Source organism: Cyrtonyx montezumae, unplaced genomic scaffold, assembly GCF_038088225.1.
Source record: "Cyrtonyx montezumae isolate F1298 unplaced genomic scaffold, pur_monq_1.0 scaffold_259, whole genome shotgun sequence".
Classification (NCBI taxonomy): domain Eukaryota; kingdom Metazoa; phylum Chordata; class Aves; order Galliformes; family Odontophoridae; genus Cyrtonyx; species Cyrtonyx montezumae.
In genome coordinates this window covers 1-25,677 of record NW_027072002.1, presented here as the reverse complement: position 1 = coordinate 25,677, position 25,677 = coordinate 1, and the positions used below count along the sequence as shown (strand labels likewise).

The following is a 25,677-nucleotide window of genomic DNA, read 5'->3' as shown; positions in this document are numbered from 1 at the left end:
GACAGCCGCTCCCCCCCCCCCCCCACCCCTCGGGCGCTGTCACGTGGGCTCCATCACCGGCGCCTCCGGTCGGGGACTCCTGCTCCGCCGGCGCCCACCCCTGTGCGGGAGATGTGGGGTGGGGGTGTTTCTCGGGGGCTCCTTTTCTTTCGTGTGTGTGGGGGGGGGCGCAGACCCCCCCCCCTCTCCCCTCCCTCCCCCAACCCCGCCTCCCTCCCCTCCACCCTGTCTGTCCCCTCCGTCCCCTCCCCCCCCTCCGTCCCCTCCCCCTCCCCTACCCCCTCTTCCTCCCTCCCCCCCTTTCCCACTCCTCCCCCTCTCCCCTACCCCCCCACTCCGTCCCCTCTCATCCCTCCCTCCCCTTCCTCCCCTGCCCCTTTCCCTCCCCCTCCCTCCCCCCCTTTGTCTTCCCTCCCTCCCCCCTCCCTCCCCTTCCCCCTTTCTCTCCCCCCCTCCTCCTCCCCTCCCCTCCCTCCCCCTCACCTCCTCCCCCTCCCCCTCCCTGGCCCCTTTCCCTCCCTCTCCCCCTCCCTTCCCCCCTTTGTCCTCCCTCCCTCCCCCCTCCCTTCCCTTCCCCCTTTTCTGTCCCCCCTCCTCCTCCCCTCCCCCTCCCTGCCCCCTTTCCCTCCCTCTCCCCCCCCCCCGTCGTTACCTCCTCTTCCCCTTCGGGGGCCCCCCTGACGAAGCACCAGTCCACGCTGACGGGCTGCCCCATCAGCTCCTGCCCGTTCAGCCCCTCCATGGCCGCCTGCGCCTCTTTGTACGTCTCATACTCCACCAAAGTGTATCCCTGGGGGGGGCAGGGCCGTGAGACCCCCCGCCCGTTCCCCTGAGCCCCCCCCCCCCCCCCCCCCCCAGCCCCCGCACCTTCAGGTACCCGGTCCTCCTGTCCAGGTTCAGGTGGATGTTTTTGATCTCTCCGTACTCGGCGAATTTGTCGTGGATGTCCTCCTCCGTCGCCTCCTCGTGGACGCCCGTGACGAACAGGATCCACCCCTCCACCGCTGCGCCCGAGGGGTGGGGGGCACACAGCGGCCCCACATCTCAGCCCCACATCCAGCCCCACATCCCAGCCCCATAACCCAGCCCCACACACCATCACAGCACCACTGTGACCCTCTCCAGCCCCACATCCCAGCCCCACACACTACCACAGCCCCACTGTGTCCCTCCTGCCCCATATGCCATCCTCGCACTCTACCCCCAGTGCCCCACACCCCATCCCCACATCCCAGTGCCCCACACCTCATCCCAGTGCCCCACACCCCCATCCCTGTGACCCCCATCCCTTATTCTCCATCCCGGTGCCCCACACGCTCCATCCTCGTGCCCCCCATCCCAGTGCCCACATGCCCCATCCCTTGCCCCCTGTTCCAGGTGCCCCCCATCCCAGTGCCCCATACACCCAATCCCGGTGCCCCCCATCCCTTACCCCTCATCCCAGTACCCCACACCCCATTCCCAGTGACCCCCACCCCGGTGCCCCCCATCCTGGTGCCTCACACACCCCATCCTGGTGCCCCCATCCTAGTGCCCCAAACCCCATCCCTTACCCCCCATTCCAGTGCCTCACACGCCCCATCCCGGTGACCCCCATCCCAGTGCCCCATACACCCAATCCTGGTGCCCCCCATCCCTTACCCCCCATCCCAGTACCCCACACCCCATTCCCAGTGACCCCCACCCCCGGTGCCCCCCATCCTGTGCCTCACAAGCCTCATCCAGTGCCCCCCATCCTGGTGCCCCAAACCCCATCCCTTACCCCCCATTCCAGTACCCCACACCCCATTCCCGGTGACCCCCATCCCAGTGCCTCACACCCCCACCTCGGTGCCCCCCATGGTGCCGGTACTCACACCTCTGCGGCCCTGGCTCGTCGCCGTCCTGCTCCACGCTGTCGTAGTCCTCCCGCGCGCGTGCCCGCGCCCCCTCCTCTGTGTGGGACACAGCGGCGCTGACCCCCACCGCCCACTGCCCAATGCCCACCGCCCACCGCCGCTCTCCCACCGCCCCCGCAGCGCCGCCCCCACCTGACCGAATCCGCGGCCCTTCCGCTTCTTGGCCTCTCCTTCAGTTTGTGGATGCTCTCTGCACGGACAGCGGCGCTGAGCCGAGCTGCGCCACAGCACCGGACAGCGACAGCGGCACCGGGACACCGGGACGGGGACAGCGGGACGGGGACACCGGGACAGCAACACAGGGACACCGACACGGGGAACAGCGGGGACCGGGAGCGGGACACCGGGACCGGGACAGCGGCACCGACTCCGGACGGGGACAGCGACACAGGACACCGGGAGGGGGACACCGGATGGGGACACGGGGCAGCAGAAATAGGGACACCAGGCACCGGAAATAGGGAAACCGGGCACGGGGATGGGGACACCGGGCACCGGAACGGGTACACCGGGCACGGGGATGGGGACATCAGGCACCGGGATGGGACACCGGGCTCCGGAAATAGGGAAACCGGGCACCGAAATAGGGACACCAGGCACCGGGATGGGGGCACCGGGATGGGGGCACCGGGCCACCGGGATGGGGGGCACCGGGCACCGGGATAGGGACGCCGGGACGCGAACCTCGCCCCCCCCGCAGAGGGACCCCGGGCCCCGGCACCGGCCCCCGCTCCTCGCCCGCCCCCACCGTCGCCGTCCTCGTCCATGGCGAAGTCCTCCCCGCCCTCCTCGCGTAGGTCCAGCACGTCCGCCATCTTGCCGCGCTCTCCCCAACCGCCACGCGGTGCACGACGGGAACCGCGCCGGAAGCGGGGTGGAGGCGCGCCGGAAGTACGTCACGCAACGCCGCGGGAGCGGGGCTCCGCCATCTTGGGGAGGGCAGGCGGAAGAAGGGGGGAGGAAAGGCGCACGACGCCATCTTGGGAAGGTCCACAAAGACACGCATGCGCCGTGGGCGCCCATGGGGACCCATAGATAACGCGTGGAGGGCGGCGGCTGTGGGGCTGTGTACCCCATAAATAAATACCCCATAGATACCCCATGGGGTGAGGAAGCCCTGCGGCTCTGCCCCACACAAACACATGCACCTCATGGATACCCCATAGATACCCTATGGATACTGCATAGATTAGAGCGGCCCTGGGGCTCTGCCCCACAGAAACACACCGCACCCCATAAATACCCCACGGATCAGGGCGGCCCTGCCCACAGGAACTCACGCACCCCACAGATCCCCATCGCGGAGCATTTATTGTATAAATCCGTCCCTACAAAAGGCGCGGCCGCGCAGTGCCCCGTGCGGCGCTGCGGGGGGGGGGGGGGGAACGGAGGGGTCCCGGTGAGGGATGGAGGGGGCGCGGGGGGGGGGGGGGGAACGACGGAGGGGTCCCGGTGAGGGATGGAGGGGCACGGGGCGATGCCAACCCCGTGGGAATGGGGTCCCGAGGGCTGTGCCACCCCCACCCCCACAGAGCTTCGGAGGAGGAGGAAGAGGAGGAGGAAGAGGAGGAGGAAGAGGAGGAGGAGGAGGAGGAGGAGGAAGGCACCCCAAAAGCAGAAGGCGGCCGGGCGGTGTGGGGGGGGATTTGGGGGGGATCGTTGTGCAGTGCCCCCCGCCCCTTTTGCCGTCCGTCCCCCGACCGCCACCGTACGGGAACGGGAAGTGCTGTGGGGGATGGGCAGCGGAGCGGCCCCGAGGGACGGACGGACGGTGCAAAGCGGCGCCGCTGCGGCGGATCGCGGCCCCGCGGTATCGAAATGGGGCGGAGAAGTGGGGCGGATCGCGCGGCCCCCACGGGGGGGGGGGGGGGGGGGGGGGGCAGCGCCCCACACCTCTGCCCCATAGCGTGGCTGTGTGGGGTGGGGGGCGGCCCACTCCGTGGGATCCCCAAAAGGTGGCGGGGATGCGTCCTAAACAACGCAACGTCGCCACGGAGGGGTCTCCCCGGGACGCGAAGCCCGGGGGGGGGAGGGGGGCCCGACCCTGGGGGGTTCACGGCCCCGGGCAGCGCGGTGCTCCCACGTGTGGTGGGGGGTCCTCGGGGTACCCTCCAACCCCACCGTGATGTGATACTGGGAGGAGGAGGGGGGGGAAGGGGGGTGGAGGAAGAAGAGGAGGAGGAGGTGGAGGAAGAAGAGGAGGAGGAGGAAGAGAGAAGAGGTGTAGGGGGAGGAGGAAGGGAGGAGGTGATGGAGGAAGAGGAGGTGGAGGAAGAAGAGGAGGAGGTGGAAGAGGAAGGAGGAGAAGAGGAAGAGGTGGAGGAAGAGGAAAAGAGGTGGAGGAAGAAGGGGAGGAGGAGGTGGATGAGGTGGCGGAGGAAGAAGAGGTGGAGGAAGAAGAGGAGGAGGAGGTGGTGGTGGTGGAAGAGAAGGTGGAGGTGGGGGAGGAGGAGAAAGAAGAGGTGGTAGAGGAGGAGGAGGAGGTGGAGGAAGAGGAGGAGGAGGTGGAGGAAGAGGAAGAGGAGGAGGAGGTGGAGGAAGAGGAGAAGAGGTGGAGGTGGAGGAAGGAGGAGGAGGAGGTGGTAGAGGAGGAGGAGGAGGTGGAAGAAGAGGAAGAGGAGGAGGAGGTGGAGGAAGAGGAGGAGGAGGTGGTGGTGGAGGAAGAGGAGAAGAGGTGGAGGTGGAGGAAGGAGGAGAAAGAGGAGGTGGTAGAGGAGGAGGAGGAGGTGGAAGAATAGGAGGAGGAGGTGGAGGAAAGGAGAAGAGGTGGAGGAAGGAGGAGGAGGAGGTGGAAGAAGAGGAAGAGGAGGAGGAGGTGCAGGTGGAGGAAGGAGGAGGAGGAGGTGGAGGAAGAGGAGAAGAGGTGGAGGAGGAGGTGGACGAGGTGGTGGTGGAGGAAGAGGAGGTGGAGGAAGAAGAGGAGGTGGAGGTGGAGAAGAGGAAGCGAGCATTGGAGGATTCAGTATCAAAATCTGTACAGGAGCGCTCGGGTTCTTTACATTAAAAAAGGGAAGGAAGGTATAAAATGTGCAAAAGGGCCCGGGTGCGGGGGGCGGCCCTAGCACCCCGCGGGGTGCGTGCCCCCCAGCTGCCCGGCCGCCAGCAGCACGATGTCCTTGCGCTCCTTGTGGAAGCGCAGCTCCTTCCCCGCCAGCCGCGCCTCGTCCAGGTCGCGCTCCGTGGCCGCGAGCTCCCGGCACAGCGCGCCCGGGCTGCTCTGCTCCCGGCTCAGCCAATCCAGCGCCATCTGCTGCCGGATCTCATCGTCCAGGCCGCGGTGCGAGTAATGCGCCAGCACCTCCTGCGGGGGGGCGGGCGGCTGCAGCGCCACCCCCACACTGCCACGCGGACACGGGGGGCAGCGCCACCCCCACACTGCCACGCGGACACGGGGGGCAGCACCACCCCACACTGCCACGCGGACACGGGGGGCAGCGCACCCCACACTGCCACGCGGACACGGGGGCAGCGCCACCCCCACTGCCACGCGGACACGTGGGGGGCAGCACCACCTCCACACTGCCACGCGGACACGGGGGGCAGCGCCACCCCCACTGCCACGCGGACACGGGGGGGGACCCACAGCATGACACTGACACGGGGGGGACCCACAGCATGACACTGACACGGGGGGGGACCCACAGTATGACACTGACACGGGGGGGACCCACTGTATGACACTGACACGGGGGGACCCACAGCATGACACTGACACGGGGGGGACCCACTGTATGACACTGACACGGGGGGGACCCACAGCAACAGTGGACATGGGGGGGACCCACAGCATGACACTGACACAGGGGGGACCCCACAGCATGACACTGACACGGGGGGGGACCCACAGCATGACACTGACACAGGGGGGACCCACTGTATGACACTGACACGGGGGGGGACCCACAGTATGACACTGACACAGGGGGGACCCACTGTATGACACTGACACGGGGGGGACCCACTGTATGACACTGACACGGGGGGGGACCCACAGCATGACACTGACACGGGGGGGACCCACAGCATGACACTGACACGGGGGGGACCCACAGCAACAGTGGACATGGGGGGGACCCACAGCATGACACTGACACAGGGGGGACCCACAGCATGACACTGACACGGGGGGGGACCCACAGTATGACACTGACACAGGGGGGACCCACTGTATGACACTGACACGGGGGGGACCCACTGTATGACACTGACACGGGGGGGGACCCACAGCATGACACTGACACAGGGGGGACCCACAGCGTGACACTGACACGGGGGCAGCACCACCCCCACAGTGCCACACGGACATGGGGGGATCCCACAGCGTGACACTGACACGGGTGGGTGGCCATACGACACGTCGGGGATTTGGGGTGGATGTGAGGAAGAAGTTCCCGACCCCAGTGGTGTGGATGTGTTGGGACAGCGGCACCGTGCCCACGATCCCATCCCCGTTCCATCCCCCATTCCCATCCCCCGTTCCATCCCCCGTTCCCATCCCACCCCCCATCCCCCGTTCCGGCGCAGCCCCCCCAGCTCGGACTCGGGGTGCCCACCTGCCGCGAGCACTGCCGCTCGCGCATGGCCTTCAGGCTGCCGTTCCAGTGCAGCAGCTGGAACACCGTCATCAGCTCCTGCAGCGGCACCGGGTCAGCGGTCAGAGGGTCACAGGGGTCAGCGGGGTCAGAGGGGTCAGCGGGTCAGAGGGGTCAGTGGGGTCAGAGGGGTCAGTGAGGTCAGAGGGTCAGTGGGGTCAGAGGGGTCAGTGGGTCAGAGGGGTCAGCGGGGTCAGAGGGGTCAGCGGGGTCAGAGGGGTCAGCCCCATAGGATGCTGCCCCACGCGGCGCTGCCAGTGGGACCACGGCCCCGGAGTAGAGCTCACAGTGCAGTGTCTGTGGGGCCACGGAGGGACGCAGAGCAGCGCTGGGAGTGACCCCACAGCCAACGCTGTCCCCGTGGGGCCGCCCCACGGCTGTGGGCAGAGCACAGCGGCACCGCCACCCCAAAGCCGCTGTGGCACGAGGGGATGTGAACCCGAGGGGCGGCCCCACAGCGGCCAGCACCGCGTGGGATCCCAGCGGGGGGGCGTGGGGACATCGTGGACACACTGCGGGCACACCGTGGGCACACTACAGGGACACGTGGGCACACTACGGGACACCGTGGGCACACTGCGGGCACACTACGGGCACACTACGGGCACACCGTGGGCACACTACGGGCACACTGTGGACACACTACGGGCACACTATGGGCACACCGTGGGCACACTACGGGCACACTACGGGCACACTGCAGGCACACCGTGGGCACACTACGGGCACACTATGGGCACACCGTGGACACACTACGGGCACACTACGGGCACACTGTGGGCACACTATGGGGACACCAACACTGTGTGACACCAACACCCCTTCTGAGGGGGAGCGCTGCAGAGCAGAGGGACGGATCCGCACTGCGGGTGTGACACGTGGGTGTGAGCTGGGGCACAGTGAGGTGTGAGCTGGGGCACAGTGGGTGTGAGCTGGGGCACAGTGAGTGTGAGCTGGGGCACAATGAGTGTGAGCTGGGGATCCCCAACCAACGCTGCACCGCGAGCCCACGCATAGCCCCGCCCCCACGCGCAGCCCCGCCCCCACGCGCAGCCCCACCCACACACGCAGCCCAGCCCCACACGCTTAGCCTCGCCCCCACAGATGGCACCGCCCCCATAGATGGCCCCGCCCACACGCTTAGCCCGCCCCCGCGCGGCGTACCTGGAACTCCAGCATGGATTTGCCCTTGTTGGACTCCAGCATGAAGCGGAAGGCGCCGATCCCGGTGCTGGGGTTGTCCGCCTCGTCCCGGTTCCCCTGCGACATTGGGGGCGGAGGAACCGTGAGAGCGCAGAGGAGCGCCCCACAGCGCCGCGGGCTCGCCCCACGGAGCGGATCCTTACGTTGAACGACGCCAGCGCCTCCGAGACGCTCTTCTCGATGAACTCGTCCGTGATCCTCCGCGACGGATGCTCGTTAAACACGGAGTTCATCAGCGCGATCTTGGCCGCGCTCCTCCGCGCCTCGGCCTTCGTGGGCAGAACTGCGGGGCACACCGGCACAGCAGTGGGGCGGCTGCCCCACACATCCAGGGCGGCTGCCCCACATCATAACAGGACTGCTGCCCCACACACCGGGGCTCCTGCCCACATCATAACAGACTGCTGCCCACACATCCAGGGCTGCTGCCCCACACCACAGCATTACAGTGGGGCTACTGCCCCACACCATAACAGAACAGTGGGGCTGTAAGTGTCCTCCCCCCAGCCCCACACCTCCAGGACAGCAGCGCTCCACCCCACACCACCAGAACAGTGGGGCCGCCCCACAACGCAGCAATGTGATCCGGCGCCGCTGCCATCTCTGGGCAGAGGTGTGGGGTGGGCGCTCCCCTCCTGTGGGAGGAGCGCCGATCCAACACCAACATTCGCATCCCGGATTATTTCCGCACCCCGAGGAGCGATTCGGGGTCTGACCCGCAGGAAAGCCCCTCCGCGCCCCACCCCGCCCCACCCCGCCCCATAAGCGCGGCCGCATCGCGGGGCCGTACTGGAAGCTGCCGAAGCAGCTGCCGCCGGGGCAGCGTGACGTAGCACACGTACGGGGGGCTGCTGCCGGGACCATCTCGTACACCACGAGCGCTCCGTTCCGCAGCTCCGCCCCACGGGACTGCTTCATCTGCCAGAACTCCTGCAGCGCCTCCACCACGTTCACTGCGGGGAACACGAGCGGTGAGCCCCAGCGGAGCCCCGGAGCAGCGATGGGACCCCAAAGCCACGGGGCGCCGGGGCTGGGACCCCAAAGACACCACAGAGCTCCTGGGATGGGACCCCAATGACACACAGAGTTCCTGGGATGGGACCCCAAAGCCACGGAGCTCCTGGGATGGGACCCCAAAGACACAGAGCTCCTGGGATGGGACCCCAATGACACCACAGAGCTCCTGGGATGGGACCCCAAAGACACAGAGCTCCTGGATGGGACCCCAAAGGCACAGAGCTCCTGGATGGGACCCCAATGACACCACAGAGCTCCTGGGATGGGACCCCAAAGGCACAGAGCTCCTGGGATGGGACCCCAAAGCCATGGGGCGCCAGGGGTGAGACCCCAAAGACACAGAGCTCCTGGGATGGGACCCCAATGACACCACAGAGCTCCTGGGATGGGACCCCAAAGACACCACAGAGATCCTGGGATGGGACCCCAATGACACCACAGAGCTCCTGGGATGGGACCCCAATGACACCACAGAGCTCCTGGGATGGGACCCCAAAGGCACAGAGCTCCTGGGATGGGACCCCAAAGACACAGAGCTCCTGGGATGGGACCCCAAAGACACAAAGCTCCTGGGATGGGACCCCAATGACACAAAGCTCCTGGGATGGGACCCCAATGACACCACAGAGCTCCTGGGATGGGACCCCAATGACACCACAGAGCTCCTGGGATGGGACCCCAAAGACACAGAGCTCCTGGGATGGGACCCCAATGACACCACAGAGCTCCTGGGATGGGACCCCAAAGGCACAGAGCTCCTGGGATGGGACCCCAAAGACACCACAGAGATCCTGGGATGGGACCCCAAAGCCACGGAGCTCCTGGGATGGGACCCCAATGACACCACAGAGCTCCTGGGATGGGACCCCAAAGACACCACAGAGCTCCTGGGATGGGACCCCAAAGGCACAGAGCTCCTGGGATGGGACCCCAAAGCCATGGGGTGCCAGGGGTGAGACCCCAAAGACACAGAGCTCCTGGGATGGGACCCCAATGACACGGAGCTCCAGGGATGGGACCCCAAAAACACCATAAAGCTCCTGGGATGGGACCCCAGTAACACCACAGAGCTCCTGGGATGGGACCCCAAAGACACAGAGCTCCTGGGATGGGACCCCAGTGACACCACAGGGTGGCGGAGGTCCTGCAGTGCGTGCCCACCCTCCCTCCCACGGTCGGGGCTGAACCTCAGTGACATCTGAGGCCGTTTCCAACCCCATCTGATCTGAGGGGAACGGGGACAGCGTTGGTGTCACTGCCGCAGCCCCACAGGAACCGCTGCTCCCAGCACCGGGCACAGAGCACCGCAGCAACCCGAGCCCAACCCCCACCAACACGGCCCAGGCAGCGCAGCTCGGGGTCCTGGAGGGTCTGGGATGTCCCCCGAGAACCCCAACCCCGACCCCACAGCTCTGTGTGCAGCTCCAGTGCTGCGGCACTGCCCGAGGCGTGTCCGTTGACCTGGCCGACATCTTTATGTAGTTCCCTATGGGTTGACCTGGCCGACATCTTCATGTAGTTCCCTATGGGTTGACCTGGCCGACATCTTCATGCAGTTCCCTATGGGTTGACCTGGCCGACATCTTCATGTAGTTCTCTATGGGTTGACCTGGCCGACATCTTCATGCAGTTCCCTATGGGTTGACCTGGCCGACATCTTCATGCAGTTCCCTATGGGTTGACCTGGCCGACGTCTTCATGCAGTTCCCTATGGGTTGACCTGGCTGACATCTTCATGCAGTTCCCTATGGGTTGATCTGGCCGACATCTTCATGTAGTTCTCTATGGGTTGACCTGGCCGACATCTTCATGTAGTTCCCTATGGGTTGACCTGGCCGACATCTTCGTGTTGGGGTTGAGGGTGACAGAGCAGTGGCACAGGCTGCCCGGGGGGGTGGGGGGGGTCTCTTCTGGAGATATTCAGGACCCACCTGGACGCCTACCTGTGCGACCTGGTGTAGGGAACTGCTTTGGCAGGGGTTGGACTCGCTGATCTCTGGAGGTCCCTTCCAACCCCTACGGTTCTGGGATTGTGGGATCTGCTGGGAGGAGTCCAGCACGGCACGGAGATGATAAAGGAGCATCTCCCTTATGGGGAAAGGCTGAGAGAGCTGGGGCTGAAAACAGGAGACCCCGAGGGGATGAGATCCACGTCTGTCCATATGTGAGCAGCGGGAGGCAAAGGGACGAGGCCGGACTCTTCTCACAGTGCGTGGGGATGGGACGAGGGGAAACGGCCACAAAGTGCAGCACGGGAAGGTGTGCACCAGTGTGCGTGGGAACTGTGCCCCGGGCAGTGCCGCAGCACTGGAGCTGCACACAGAGCTGTGGGGTCGGGGTTGGGGTTCTCGGGGGACGTCCCAGACCCTCCAGGACCCCGAGCTGCGCTGCCTGGGCTGTGTTGGTGGGGGTTGGGCTCAGGGATCTCTGGAGGTCCCTCCCCAGCGCTGCAGTGATTGTGCCAGCACCGCTTTGTGCCGGGCACGGTGCGTCCTTCTGCCCCACACCGCTCCGTTACTGGGAGCCCGGTGCCATGGGGGCACAGCTGTGGCTTTCTGGAGGGTCACCTGAACCCCACAAGGTCCCACAATTGTGGCTCTCGGGGAGCAGTGACTCCTTCTGCAGCCCAAAGGATTTCAGTCCAGTGAGGAGCGCAAAGCGTGTGGCAGAGCTTCAGCAGCTCCTGTCCGAGACAGACACAGCGCGGGCAGGGCCACAAACAGGGGCAGGGACAGAGACGGCAGGGGCAGGGACAGGGCCACGGATGCCCTGAGCCGGAGATATGGAGCACTATGGTCTGAGCCAGAGACGCTCTGAGTCAGGGACAGAGCAGGACGGCCTGAGCCAGGGATACGGAGCCAGGGATGCTCTGCGCCAGGGACACGGAGCAGCACAGCTGAGCCAGGGATGCCTTGAGCCAGGGACACGGAGCACTACGGCCCGAGCCAGGGACGCTGTGAGCCAGGGACGCTCTGAGCAGCACGGCCTGACCGCCCCTCGTGTTCCTGGCTGAGCAGTGCGGCCTCGCACGGACCGCAGCACATTGGCCCCACACCACTGCACCGCTAAACGCTTCCACATGGAGCAGTGCGGCTGCGGCCAGAGCTCGGCCGGCACAGCGGCACCGAGCACGGCTCCGGAGCGGAGCAGCATCTGCCAGCACTCCCTGCCCGGCCCCGCTGCTCTGAGCGGAGAGCAGAGATCTCTGACTGCGAACACCGAACGTCCCCGCGGGGCGCTCCCTCGAGCGGTGCGGGGCAGAGCGGTGCGGGGCCGGGCAGTGCGGGGCAGAGCGGTGCGGGGCAGAGCGGGCGGTGCGGGGCCGGGTGGGCACCGCGTTGGCCGCACAGCCGCGAGTTGCGGCCGTCGCTCCGCTGCCGTTTGCGTTATGGGAACATCGGACCGCGCTGCTCCGACACGAGTGGAACCCTCCGCGGCAGCGCCCGCCCCGTCCCTCCCTGCGGACGTGGACCCCCCCCCCTCCCCCCACGCTGCCCTTCTCAGCCCAACGTCTGCGGGGACGAACGCGAAACACTGCGGGGGGGGGGGGGGGAAGGAACGGGGGAAAATGGGGGGAGAAGGGGGAATTGGGGAGCGAAGGGAGTAAAGGGAGGAGTGAGGTGAGGGGGATAAGGAGCGATGGGGGAGAGGGAACAGAGAAGGGGAAATGGGGCAGTGAGGGGGGAGAGGGGGATGGGAGCGGAGGGGGAGTGGGGGAGCGAGGGGGGGAACGAACGGAGCGAAACGAAGGAGTGATGGGGGAGGAGGGAAAACGCAACGCGGGGGGGCGGGGGGGGGTGGTGGGAGAGGGCCAGACAGAGGAAAGGGGGCACGAGGAGGGGGAGAGACCCCGCACGGTGGGACGGGAGAGGAGGGGGGGGGGCACTGCTCGGAGGCGCCGAGCGGGGACGGGACCGGACGGGACGGGACGGGACGGGACGGGACGGGACCGGACCGACCCTGAGCCGCCGCCCCAACCCCCCCTTCCCCCCCGCTCACCGCGGCCGTATCCCTGCGTGTGTTTGGCGAAGCTCCGCACCACCGCCTCCACCGCCTCCCGCAGCACCGCGGGCGGCCCCGAGCCGGGGGGGGGCGGCGGCGCGGAGGCGGAGGGGCCCTGCAGACCCAGCGGGGGCGGCGGCGGAGGCAGCCCCAGCCCCGGCCCCAGCGCGGCCGGAGGAAGAACGGCGGAGGGCGGGGGGGCCGCGGGGGCTCCGGTGACCCCGGGCCGCAGGGAGCGCGGCGTTCCCCCCACGCCGGGCTGCAGCCGCTGCGCCCGCACCGACTCCATCGTCTCTGCGACGGGGGAGCACCGCGGAGCCGCCGCTGCCACTCACGGCGCGCGGGGCCAATGGGCGCGGAGATGAGCGCGGGGAGGGGGCGGGCGGAGGGGGAGGTCTCGGCCAATGGCGTGCGCGGAAGGGCCCGAGGGGCGGGGCGGAGGGAAGGAGACCAATCGCAGCGAGGAGATCCGGGGGAGGGGGGGTGGGAGGGGACGGGGAGGGGGGAGGGCTCAGAGGGAGGGGGGAGCGCTCGGCTTCCCGCACCAATCAAAATGAGGGATGCGGGAATGGGGCGGGGCCTGAGGGATCGGCGGCCAATTGCGCTGCGGCGCTCGCGAAAACAACAGAGGAAAAAGAGCATCCAAACGCAGAGCAGCAGCGGCGGGGGCGGGGCGAGAGGGCGAGAGCGAAGCTGGCCAATCAGAGGGCTCCTCCCCAGGATTGAGACGGGCTCTTGTCGCAACTGCCCAATCGCCACTTCCGTTTTGATCGGCGTCCAGCCAATAGGAGTAGGCTAAGCCGCGCCCCCTCCAGCCTCTAGGTGGCGCTCGTCTCATTTCGACCCCCCCCCCCCCCCCCCCCACCAACGGCGCCGCCGGAAGTGGCCGCGCGCCGCCGCCCGCAGTCGGGAGCGCCATGGAGACGTGGGTGCGCCTCAGCGCGCAGAGCCAGGCCAGGGAGCGGCTCCTCAGGTGCGGGGCCGCGCTCCCCCCCACACACCGGGCCCCGCTCGGGCCCGGCCCCCCCCGCTGTGCCCCGCCGGGCCCTGAGCCCGCGCCGTGTCCCGCAGGGCCGCGCAGTACGCGTGCACGTTGGCCGGGGACGTTCTGCGGAGGAACGGAGCGAACCCCGCGCTCCTGAGCAGCGTGAAACGGCTGGAGGAGCATCTGAGCCTCGGGAGGAAGCGTGAGGGGGGGGGGGGGTTACAGGTGGGACGAGGAGGAATGGGGGGGCGAGGGGGGGTGGAAGAGTGGGGGGAGGGGAGGGAGAGGAGGTGGTTTAGAGATGGGAGGAGGGGGGGAGATACGGGGGTGACAGGTGGGAGGTGGTGGAGTGGGGGGGGGGGGGAGAGGAGGAGGTGTTTTAGAGGTGTGGGGGGAGAGATGGGGGGGGTTACATGTGGGAGGTGGAGGTGGGGGAGAGAGATTTCGGGGGGGACCAAGGGCCGGGGGGAGGTGGAGGGAAAGGACTTATGGGGGATGGGAGGGGAGCCCACGTTTGTCTGCACCCCCCGGGCGTTGGTGACGCCGCTGTGCCCGCAGTGCTGCGCCTGGGCAGCTCGGCCGACGCCGTGGAGGCGGCGAAGCGCGCGATCCATCTGTCGGACACCGTGCTGCGCTTCTGCGTCACCCTCAGCCACCTCAACAGGGCCATGTACTTCGCCTGCGACAACGTCCTGTGGGCGGGCAGGGTGGGGCTGGCGCCCGGCGTGGACCAGGAGAAGTGGGGGCAGAGGTCCTTCAGGTGAGGGGTGGGGAGCGCCGGGGGGTCCGGCTCAGCCCCACAGAACCGTGGGGGGGGATGGGGGAGAGCCCTGGAGCGGCCCTGGAGCCCCCCACCTCCCTGCGCTCTGCTCTGCGGCGCTGCCGCTGTCATGGCACGCGGGTTCATCCTCGTGTCCGTGTGAGCGCTCCCACCCTTCAGATGTCAATCTCAGATCCCCCTCAGCCCCCCCCCCTCCCCCCCGGCTCTCATCCTGTCCCTGTCAGGAGCGGCTCCAGGCCCTGCCCAGCTCCGCACCTTCCCCCAGCAGCTCCCAGTCTGCCCTGAACTGGGCAGCCCAGCGCTGGGCGCAGTGCCCCGTTGTGCCCTCCCCACAGCAGAGCACAGTGGGGAGCTCCTCGCTGCCCCGATGGCCCTCAGTGGGCAGTGCCCCCCAGGAAACCGCTCAGCTTTTGGGCCACCAATGGGTGAGCTGGGGCACCGTTGGCCTTCTGTGCCACCAGGGCGCGCTGCTGGCTCGTGGTTGACCTGTCAGCCAACCGTTGGCCAACCATTGGTCAACCATTGGCCAACCATTGGTCAACCAGGACAACCAGGACACTGTTCTCCTTCTGGCCCACGGGGGCACGCTGCTGACCCGTGTTCAACCACTGTTCATTTGTGGGCCAGCCAGGTGTTCTTGACCACTGGGGCATGATTCTGGCTTGTGGTAATCCTGTACTCAAATATTGGCCAACTGTTGGTCAGTTGTTGGCCAACCTGGGCACCGTTGGCCTTCTGTGCCACCAGGGCACGCTGCTGGCTCGTGGTTGATGTGTAGTCGAATAGTCAACTGTTGGCCAACCAGGACAGCGTTCTCCTGTGCCACCAGGGCACTGCCGGCTCATGGTCAACCTGCAGTCAGATATCAGTCAGCTGGTGGCCAAACGTTGGCCGCCAGGATGCACTGCTGGCTCGTGGTCAACCTGCAGTCAGATATCAGCCAACTGTTGGCCAGCCACAACACCTTTGGCCTTCTTGGCCACCAGGACACGCTGCTGGCTCATGGTTGACCTGTGGTCAAATATCAGTTAGCTGTTGGCCAACCGTTGGCCAACCAGGACAGTGTTCTCATCCTGTGCCACCGGGGCACGCTGCCGGCTCGTGGTCAACCTGTAGTCAGATATCAGTCAGCTGGTGGCCACCAGGGCCACCAGGGTACGTTGCTGACTTGACATCAACCTCTGCTCAACCGCTGGCCAACCAGGACACTGTTGGCCTTTGTGCCACCAGGGCACGCTGCTGGCTCGTGGTTGACCTGTAGTCAGATATCAGTCAGCCGTTGGCCAACCACAACACCTTTGGCCTTCTTGGCCACCAGGACGCACTGCTGGCTCATGGTCAACCTGTAGTCTGATATCCGTCAGCTGTTGGCCAACCGTTGTCCAACCAGGACAGCGTTGGCCTTCTGCGGCACCGGGGCACGCTGCCGGCTCGAGGTCGATGTGCAGTCAGGTACGAGCCAGCCGTTGTCCCGCCAGGACGCCGTCGTGCCCCGTGGGGCCGCGCAGTGGGGCGGTGCTCAGCTCTCACCGCCGTGGGCTCCGCGTCGTCGCGGCCGTTCTCTCCCGTAGCCCTGCGCGGTTCCCCGGCCCCGCAGCGCCCGGAGCCGCGTTTCTCTGCTCTCGCAGGTATTACCTCTTCGCGCTCGTCGTCAACCTGAGCCGCGACGCCTACGAGATCCGAGTGCTGATGGAGCGCGAGGAGAGCGGGAAGCGCGGGAGGGGCACCGCGGCGCGGGCGGAGGCCGAGGGGCCGCAGCGGACGGGGCCGCAGCGGTTGTGGCTGCGGCTGCGGCTGCAGCTGCGCCTTCTGCTGCGCGTCCTTCGGGGGAACCCTCCGCTGCTGCTGGACGTGCTGCGGAACGCGTGCGACCTCTTCATCCCGCTGGACAAGCTGGGGCTGTACCGCAGCGGCCCCGCCTTCGTGGGGCTGTGCGGCCTCGTGTCGTCCGTGCTCTCCGTCCTCACCGTGGTCCACCCGTGGCTGAAGCTGAAGCCGTAGCGCTGCGGGACGGAGCTGTGGGGCGCGAGGGGCCCTTGGGTGCTCCGCCTCCGCTGTGAGGAGCGCGGAGCTGCGGCGGTGCGGTGCGGGGCAGAGCGGGACCCGCGGGGCGGCGGTGCCGGAGCGCTCGGACCATCTCCGTGCGGTGCCGGGGGCGGTTCCGGCCCCACATCTCACGGCGCCTCTCGGCCGGGGCGGCTGCTGGGGGTCGGTGCTTTCCCCCCCCACCCCCCCCCCCCGTGTTTGTGGGGCACAACGGCACTGCCGTGGCACCGTGGGGCGGCCGCGTGGGGACTGCGTCTGCAGCGCGGGGCGTGGGCATGGGGTGGGGGATGGGATGGGGGGGGTGGGGGTATGGGATGGGGATGTGGGGATGAGATGGGGATATGGGGATGGGATGGGGGGGAGTTGGGGCTGGGAAGGACAGAGTGCCCTGGGAAAGCAGAAATGGGTCTGGGAAGGGGGAGTTGGGTCTTGGAAGGGGACAGTGGGGTCCGGGAAGAGGAGAGTTGGGTTCAGGAAGGGCAGGAGTGGGTCTGGGCAGGAGATATCTGGGTCTAGAAGCGGGAGAGTTGGGTCCTGGCAGGGGACTGCTGGGTCTGGAAAGGGGGGAAGTTGGGTCCTGGCAGGGGACAGTTGAGTCTGGAAGGGGGGGAGTTGGGTCCTGGAAGGGACAGCTGGGTCTGGAAGGGGGGGGAGTTGGGTCCTGGCAGGGCGGGTCGGGACCCGTTTCCGGTTCAGTCCCGCGGAGGTTCGTTGCGCTGCGCCGTTAATGAATAAATGAGCGCTGATTGCGGCAGCTCCGGATCCGCCCCAAATGTTGGCAGTTGTGGGGCGCGGGTAACTCCGTAACCCCCGGGCTCCCGCGGGACCCCAAAACCCCCCCGGTTTCCTCATGTGTTCCCATCGGCAGCGCCTCCCCCCCCCGCCCCGATCCGTGCCTCCAATCCCCGCCCCCAAACCATCTCTGCCCCCCCCCAAAACCCCATCAACAAAGCCTGCCCCCCAACCCCTGCGCGCCACAGCCCCGAGCCCTGCAACCCAAACCCCATACACCCCAAACCTTGCTCCCCACAGCCCCAGACCCCCGCCCCAGCGCCCCAAATCGCCCGTCTTTGCACCCCGAACCGTGTGCCCCGGATCCCCGCACCCCAAAATCTCCACCTCTTTGACGCTGCTTTGGGGTTCTGCCCCACTGACCCCACTGTGGGTCCCCCCATAACCTCGATATGGGACCTGGGGGGCTGGGGGACACTGAAACCACCCCATAACCATCTATGGGATGGGGGGGCACCCCATAACCCCATAAATAAAAATTGAGGGGTCTCAATCCAGGCGTGGGGTAACGATGGGATGCGGGAAAGCGGGGGAGTGCGGACCCCCACCCCGGCGAGGAGCGGGGCGGGAGGGGGGAGTGGGGGGGGAGACAGGGAGCGGGGCAGGGAGCCGTGGGGGGGGCGGTGTGGGGCAGGGAACCAGGGGGGCAGTGTGGGGCAGGGAGCCGTGGGGGCGGTGTGGGGCAGGGAGCCGTGGGGGCGGTGTGGGGCAGGGAGCCGTGGGGGGCGGTGTGGGGCAGGGAGCCGTGGGGGCGGTGTGGGGCAGGGAGCCGTGGGGGGCGGTGTGGGGCAGCGTCCGCCCCACGGCCGTCCTTAGAAAGGCGTTTATTTCTCGGCCGCCACCGCGGCCGCACGAACTCCGCGACCGCAGCGCCGCAACGGAGCGGTGCGGGGCTCCGCTCAGCGCTGCGGGATCCGCGGGACAACCGCGCTGCGGCTCCGGGACGGACCCACGGACACGCGGAACCGGGGCCACGGACGGGCTCGGGCACACACACACGCGCGGCGCGACGCGGGGGGACGGAGCCCCACGCGGATTAGGGCCGAAGAGGAGAAGAATCTGGCGTGGGTCCGGAGCCCCACGCGCGCACCGCCGCCCCCGTCCCCCGCGCGGGGCTCCGAGCATCCCCGGCTCCGTCCGCCGCCCCTCCCGTCCCCACGCGCGGCCGTTCCGAGCGCGCCCGGCTCCGCCCGCCCCCCGCCCCCCCCACGCGCGGCCGTTCCCGCAGCGCGGCGGAGTCCCGGAGCCGCCCGCGGCCCCCGGAGGTCCCGCGTCGCGCGGCGCCGTTCGGGGCCGTTCCGCGGCCGCTTCGGGGGAACCGAAGCGCTCCGCCCCTCCCCCGGAGCCGCCGCGCGGAGCTCAGAACGTCCACCGCTCCCGGGGCGGAGCGCCGTCGCCGCCGTCGCCGCTCCCGGGGCCGCGGGGCCGCGCCGCGTCCGCCGCGCTCAGGCCCTTCCTGCACACCGGGCACGTGTCGTGCTGCGGGGGGAGGGACGCGCTGAGCGGGCGGGGCGCGGGGATCCGCGCGCGGGGGACGGCCCCGCGTGGGCGCTTACCAGCTCCAGCCACGGCACGATGCAGCCGCCGTGGAAGAAGTGGTTGCACGGCAGCTGCCGCACGCGCTCCGCCACCGCGTAGTCCTCTTTGCACACCGGGCACTCCAACCCCGCGTCTGCAACGGCGCCGTCAGGGGGGGCGCGCCCCACCCGCACCCCCACCCCCACCCCCACGCGTGACCCCCGCGGGGAGCGCTGCGGGGGGCGGAGCGGCGGATGACGGTTTTGTCGCGGCGCCCCCGGGTGCGACTCCGCGGGAAACGGCGCGGGGCCGTCTGCGTGCCCCCCCACCGCCCCACCCCCACCCGGAACGCGGGCACCCACCGACCTCGGTGGCCTTGGGGCACCCCCCCACTCCTGGGGCACCCCCCCACTCCTGGGGCACCCCCCACTCCTGGGGCACCCCCGATTTCGGGGCACCCCCCACTCTTGGAACACCCCCCACTTCTTTGGGGCACCCCCCGATTTCGGGGCACCCCCAACTCCTGGGGCACCCCCCACTCCTGGGGCACCCCCCACTCCTGGGGCACCCCCCGATTTCGGGGCACCCACCCACTTGATCCTGCGTGACCGCCACCGTCGGCAGAGCGGAGATCCTCTCTCTGTCGGCGGGGGGCGGCCCGGTGTTCTCCAGCTGCCCCAGGAGCTGCGGAGCGCGGCGCGGTGTGGGGCGCTATGGGGCGCTATGGGGCAGCGGCTGCGTCCCGGCACCGACCCCACAGCGCAGCGAGGGCTGACCCACAGCGACGCAGCGCAGTGCAGCGCCCCACAGAGCGGACCCCCACCGCCGAACTGCGATCTATGGGTCCCCATACTTCAATTGGGATCTGGGGGTCCCCATCTCCAAACTGGGACCGACTGACGTCAGTGGGTTCTCATCATCTGCTCCCAGCCCCACACTGCCCCACAGCTCTGCCCCACACTGTGCCCCACAGCTCCCAGCCCCACACTGCCCCACAGCTCTGCCCCACAGCTCTGCCCCACAATGTGCCCCACAGCTCCCAGCCCCACACTGCCCCACAGCTCTGCCCCACAGCTCTGCCCCACAATGTGCCCCACAGCTCCCAGCCCCACACTGTGCCCCACATCTCTGCCCCACAGCTCCCAGCCCTACAGCTCTGCCTCACACTGTGCCCCACAGCTCCCAGCCCCACACTGCCCCACAGCTCTGCCCCACACCGTGCCCCACAGGCAGTGGGTGGGAGGAGGAAGGTGTGGGTCAGGCCCCACGCGTGCCCCTCCCCCACGCCGGAAGCCGCGCGGCGCTCACCTGAGTGACGATGGCGTCGAGGCCGCTCTGTCCCCACGCGTAATCCCCGGGGTTGGAGTGCAGCATTCCGCTCCTGCGCACCGAGCGCCCACAGCTCCACCGCGCCCCACAGCTCCACCGTGCCCCACAGCTCCACCACGACCCACTGTGCCCCACAGCCCCACCACACCCCACAGTGCCCCACAGCTCCACCACGCCCCACTGTGCCCCACTGTGCCCCACCACGCCCCACCGCACCCCACAGTGCCCCACAGCTCCACCACGCCCCACCGCACCCCAGTGCCCCACAGCCCCACCGCACCCCACAGCCCCACAGTGCCCCACAGCTCCACAGTGCCCCACACAGTCCCCCACCCCATCCCACAACACCCCACACCGCCCCACAGTGCCCCCCTCCCCCACCACGAGGGGCACCGGGAATGGAGGCTCCTGGGCACTGACACTGCTGTGTACTGGTGCGTACTGGTGCGTACTGGTGCACTCACCACGAGAACGGCTGTGAGCCGGGAACGGCCGAATTGGCGAAGAACCCCGCGAAGATTTGTTGGATGATCCTGGGGGAGGGGCACCGCTCACACACCGCGCTGAGCTGAGCTCAACCCGGCCGAGCCGGGCCGGGCCAAACCGAGCTGGGCCGAGCCAAACTGAGCCGAGCCAGGCCGGGCCAAACCGAGCTGAGCTGGGCTGAGCCGGGCCGGGCCAAACTGAGCCGAGCCAAACCAAACCCAGCCGAGCTGAGCCAAGCCAAACCAAACCCAGCTGGGCCAAGCCAAACCGAGTCGAGCCAGGCCAAGCCAAACCAAACCCAGCCGGGCCGAGCCAAACCAAACCCAGCCGAGTTGGGCCGAGCCGAGCTGGGCCGAGCCAAACCAAGCCAAGCTGAGCTGACCCGAACCGAGCTGAACCAAACCAAACCGAACTGAACCGAGCTGAACTGAACTGAGCCGAGCTGAACCAAACCGAGCCCCAAACCGAGCCAAGCTGAGCCGAGCCAAACTGAACTGAACCAAACTGAGCTGAACTGAACCGAGCTGAACTGAACCAAACCAAACTGAACCAAACCAAACTGAGCTGAACCGAGCTCAGCTCAGCTCAACCGAACCGAACTGAACCAAACTGAGCTCAGCTCAACCAAACCAAACCAAACCGAGCTGAACTGAACCAAACTGAACCGAGCTGAACCGAACCACATCGAACTGTGGTGAACCGAACCAAACTGAGCTGAAGTGAACTGAACCAAACAACTGAATCAAACCGAGCTCAGCTCAGCCAAACACCGAGCTGAACCAAACCGAGCTGAACCAAACCACATCGAACCACGGTGAACCAAACTAAACCAAACTGAGCTGAACCGAGCTGAGCTGAACTGAGCACCAAACCAAACTGAGCTGTGCCAAACCGAGCTGTGCCAAACCAAACTGAGCTGTGCCAAACTGAGCTGTGCCAAACCAAACTGAGCAGTACCAAACCAAACTGAGCAGTACCAAACCAAACCGAGCTGTGCCAAACCGAGCCGAGCCGAGCGGAGCTGTGTCAGCCTGCCCTCAGTGCCCCTCCCCCTCCCCACCCCACCAACGCACGCAGAGCGCTCCCACGCAGCGCTCCCCGTGGAGCTGCGGACCCCCCCTCCCCCCCCCACGGGGACACGTACCCCTCGATGGCCGGGGAGCGCTCGGGCCGTGAGCTGCCCCGCGAGCGGTACCTTCCGCGCCATGGGGAAGCGGGGCGGCCGGCCCGGCCCCCACAGGTCGGCGTGGGGCTGGTGGCCACGCGTGTCCTGATCCACGGCACCGCCCACGAAGGGTCTGAGGTCGGGGAAGAACACGGTGTGGTCCAGGTGGTCCCAGAGCTGCGGGGCACACAGAGTGCGCGGCTGCGTCACGCGGCCCCACACGGACGGGGCACAGCGCTCCTCCCCCTCCCCCCACCGTTCCTCCCCATCCCCACCCCCACCCGACCCCAGCCCAACCCCCCCGAACTTTCCTGCCCCACCCCCAACACCCCACTATTCCTCCCGCACCCCAACCCCACCCATCCTTACTCCCCACCCAATCCCAATCACTCCTTCCACCCCCCCCACCCCATCACACTGTTCCCCCCTCCTCCCCCCCCACCCCACTGTTCCCCCCCTCCCTCTCCCCCCCACCCCACCCCACTGTTCCCACCCCTCTCCCCTCTCCCCCCACCCCACTGTTCCCCCCCACCTCCCTCCCCCCCCCACCCCACCCCACTGTTCCCCCCCTCCCTCTCCCCCCCCACCCCACCCCACTGTTCCCACCCCTCTCCCCTCCCTCCCCCACCCCACACCACTGTTCCCCCCCCTCCCTCCCCCCCCCACCCCATCCCACTGTTCCCCCCCTCCCCCCGTGGGCCACAGGGAGAGCAGAACGCGGCACCTCCGCAAACTGCGCCGTGGGGCCGTCCTCCATTGCACCGCCATCCAGGAAACTGCGGGGGGGGCAGCGCTGAGTGCGGCCCCCCCGAAATGGGACCACGGGGGGGGGGGGGGGACACACCCCAGTGTGGTGCAGCGGGGACACGGAGTGGGGGGTAACGGATCCCTGCACTGTGCGGAGGGAAATGGAGCGGGGGGGGGGAGCCAGGGAGGGGGGAGTAGATCCCAGCACCGTGGGGGGGGGGACAGGGAGGGGGGGGCACCGAGCTCCCCCCCCCCCCCATCATTGCATTACCTGGAATCGTCCGTGACCTCCTCGATGAAGCCGGACTCACACCTGGGACACGTGTACTCCTGTGAGGAGGGGGAGGAAGAGGAAGGGGAGGGGGAGGGAGAAGGAGGAGGAAGAGGAGGGGGAGAAGAGGGAGGGAGAGAGAGAGGAGGGAGGGAGGGAGAGGAGGAAGAAGGGCTGAGCTGTGGGAGCTCCGCAGAGCGCACACCCGTGGGACGCGGACCCCCCACCCCCACCCCCACCCCACCCCCCACCCCCACGCAGCACTGTGGGAGCACAGAGCTCCGAAGGGGACCCGGAGCCCCCGCGGTGCAGTGGGGCCGGGGGGGTGTGGGGCTTGCCCCACAGCGGAGCTGCCCATGGGGGGGTGGGGGTCGCCCCACGCTGTGGGTCGGGGGCTGTGACGCCCGGGGTGACACTGCACAGCTCCGTGTGGGGACGGGGGAGAGGGAACCACGAGGAGCACAGCGTGGGTGGCAGCGGCACGCGTGGGACCTGGGTGGGGGTGGGGGGGCACCCATGGGTGCAGCGTGGGTGCGGGGAGGGGGTGCAGGGGGAGCGTGCCTCGATGGGAGCAGGGTGGGCACAGGGAGGATGTGCCACCCGTGGGTGCAGTGTGGGGGTATATGGCACAGCAGCACACGCGTGGCACGAGCGATGCCGTGAGGCCGCGGGCCACGTGCACGGCCACGGCACAGCTGGAAGCGCACACGGAGAGGAGCGGTCTGAGCGTGGGGGTCCGCAGTGGGTCAGGAGGAGCAGCAGCAGCGGCGCAGCCCCCCCCCCGCTCCCCCCCCCCCAGCCCTGCCCCACACTCAGCCCCACAGCCCCCGCCCCCCCCCCCCCCCGACGCCGTGTGACGCGGAGCAGCCCCGGCTCCGGGCGCTCCCTTTGGGGCTCAGCAGAAGGAGCAGCGTTGGGGTGGGGGGCGGTGGGGGCGTCACCTCCCGACCCCACCCCACGGCCACGGGGGGCACACACACAGCGCACAGCGATGCACTGCGCTCCGGGGACGGCTCCGTGTGGCACAGCCGTGCGTGGCACAGCCGTGCGTGGCACAGTGAGCACACCGCGCTCAGCCCCGCTCCGGATCCGGGCGCAGTGCCCCAGGAGCGCCGGCATCGCCCTCCAGCGCCGCGAGGACGCACTGCGCGCACCCACGGCCGTGAACGGCCCACGCGGCGCCGGATCCCACTCAGAAGGGCAGGGAACCGCGGGGGGGGGGACGGGGACGGAGCCGGGGGGGGCGGCACTGAGCAGCGGTGTCACAGCACCGAGCAGCGCGGTCCCGGCCCCGCGTGGCACCGAGCTCCGCGTGGCACCGAGCTCCGCGTGGCGCAGCGGGGGATGAGCAGCGGCGCCGCTCTTTGGAGGCGGCGGACGAAGCGCTCACGGCTGCGGCGCGCGGAGCGGGGATGAACCTCGGGGTGGGCTCGGAGCGCCGCGCGGGGCCGCACGGCGGGGGGGGCACGGAGCCGTCCCCGGGGGGGGGGAGGGGGGGGGAGGGGCCCCACGGTCGCATAGCGACAGCGGCGGCGCGGACGCGGTAACGGCTGCGGAGTCCCGGAGCAGCGGCACTGCCCCGCGGGCGCGGCGCTCCGAGCCCACCCCGAGGTCCGTACGGCACCGACCCCGGCCCCGCACGGCCCCAGGAATGGGGCGAGAGCGGAGATGACCGCGATCCCGACGCGTCCGGCGCGGAGCTCCGCGTGGGGAACATTGGGGTCGCGGCGGCCCCACTCCGCCCCCCACCCCGCAGCGCCATAGGGCGCCGTTATGGGGCCGAGAGCGGGGATCCCCCGCAGCCCCCGGGGCGACGGGAAAGCTCTGACAGCCCCGGAGGAGGGGGTGGGGGGGGGGGGCCTTCCCGGACCGCATTATCGGGGGATGGGGGGCGGGGGGGGGAGGGGCAGAGGCCCCCGCAGACGGCGGAAGGAGCGGGGGCTGTGACCCCACACCGCTCAGAGGGGCGGGGGGGGGAGGGGGCGGTCACCCCACAGCCGGAGCGCGGCGGGGTCTCACAGCAGCCCCTCCCCTCCCACCCCCCCCGCCTCACTCCCGGACACCGCCAGGACGGTGGGGGGGGGACAGGAGGGTGGGGGAGGGGCAGTCGGCCGCCGCTGCCCACACCGCCCCGGGCCGGGGGGGGAGGGGGTCCGCTCCGCTCCGGCGCTGCGCTGAGGGCCGCGGCCTTTCCCCCGGCCCGGCCCGGCCCCTCGGGGCTCTCCCGCGGCTTACCGGCAGCTTGGGGCTGACCTCCCCTTTGCAGCTGTGGCAGAAGAAGCGGTGCTGGGGAACGGCGGCCGCGGCCGAGGCCTCCGCCATCTTCCTTCTCCGCCGCCTCCGCCGGCTCCCTGCCGTCAGTCCTCCGGCGGACAGCGAGACGGCGGCGCGACGGATAGAGCGCCCGCACTTCCGGTCCGCTCCGCTCTGCCGCTCCGGGGGCGCACGCGGCACAACGAGACGAAGCGGATAGAGCGGCCCAGGGGCCGCCAGAACGGAAGTGTGCGTCCCAACGCCGGAAGCGGGGTTTGCCGCGTTGGTCACGTGGACGTCGGACGGGTCGGGGTGAGTGCGGGGCGCTCCGGGGGGGAACGCGGGGACCCCCACGGTGCCACTGCCCCGGGGACACGCGGGGACACGCGGCCCAATGGGATCGCGGGCCCCGGGATGGGGGCGTTGGGGTCCCCGACAGCGCCGCGACCCCCGGGGAGGGTACGAACGGACACGGAGATCTGCCAGGACCTCACTGTGCGGGGCACGGGGATCTGCCAGGACCTCACTGCGGGGAGAGGGGCCCCGGGGTCTGAAAGGCCCTTTATCCAGCGGAGGTGAGTGGCCGGGGAAG

At 68.9% G+C, this 25,677-nt stretch overlaps 4 protein-coding genes across 4 annotated transcripts; 1 reads left to right on the top strand and 3 right to left on the bottom strand.

Annotated features, from left to right (window-relative positions):
• Positions 1-53: 53 nt before the first annotated feature.
• RBM8A (RNA binding motif protein 8A) lies at positions 54-2,734 on the bottom strand. Its single transcript, XM_065740158.1, is given in 9 exon segments — positions 54-74; positions 76-100; positions 653-675; positions 677-790; positions 868-1,004; positions 1,857-1,932; positions 2,031-2,065; positions 2,068-2,088; positions 2,647-2,734. Coding segments are annotated over 9 exon segments (519 nt in total). The 5' UTR covers positions 2,714-2,734.
• A 2,211-nt stretch (positions 2,735-4,945) lies between these two features.
• LIX1L (limb and CNS expressed 1 like) lies at positions 4,946-13,041 on the bottom strand. The gene is made up of 7 exons (XM_065740160.1): positions 12,710-13,041; positions 8,484-8,646; positions 8,207-8,208; positions 7,837-7,976; positions 7,655-7,750; positions 6,452-6,529; positions 4,946-5,199 (listed from the first exon to the last, which is right to left on the bottom strand). The coding sequence occupies exons 1-7, from the start codon at positions 12,999-13,001 to the stop codon at positions 4,957-4,959; spliced, it is 1,014 nt and encodes a 337-aa protein (XP_065596232.1). The 5' UTR covers positions 13,002-13,041; the 3' UTR covers positions 4,946-4,956.
• A 541-nt stretch (positions 13,042-13,582) lies between these two features.
• On the top strand, positions 13,583-16,488 carry PEX11B (peroxisomal biogenesis factor 11 beta). The gene is made up of 4 exons (XM_065740159.1): positions 13,583-13,685; positions 13,784-13,899; positions 14,256-14,457; positions 16,107-16,488. The coding sequence occupies exons 1-4, from the start codon at positions 13,630-13,632 to the stop codon at positions 16,477-16,479; spliced, it is 747 nt and encodes a 248-aa protein (XP_065596231.1). The 5' UTR covers positions 13,583-13,629; the 3' UTR covers positions 16,480-16,488.
• A 2,158-nt stretch (positions 16,489-18,646) lies between these two features.
• Positions 18,647-25,246, bottom strand: RNF115 (ring finger protein 115). The gene is given in 10 exon segments (XM_065740157.1): positions 18,647-18,795; positions 18,873-18,988; positions 19,425-19,518; positions 20,143-20,215; positions 20,628-20,696; positions 21,794-21,846; positions 21,848-21,991; positions 22,539-22,590; positions 22,833-22,891; positions 25,068-25,246. Coding segments are annotated over 10 exon segments (867 nt in total). The 5' UTR covers positions 25,155-25,246; the 3' UTR covers positions 18,647-18,675.
• Between the last annotated feature and the right edge of the window lie 431 nt (positions 25,247-25,677).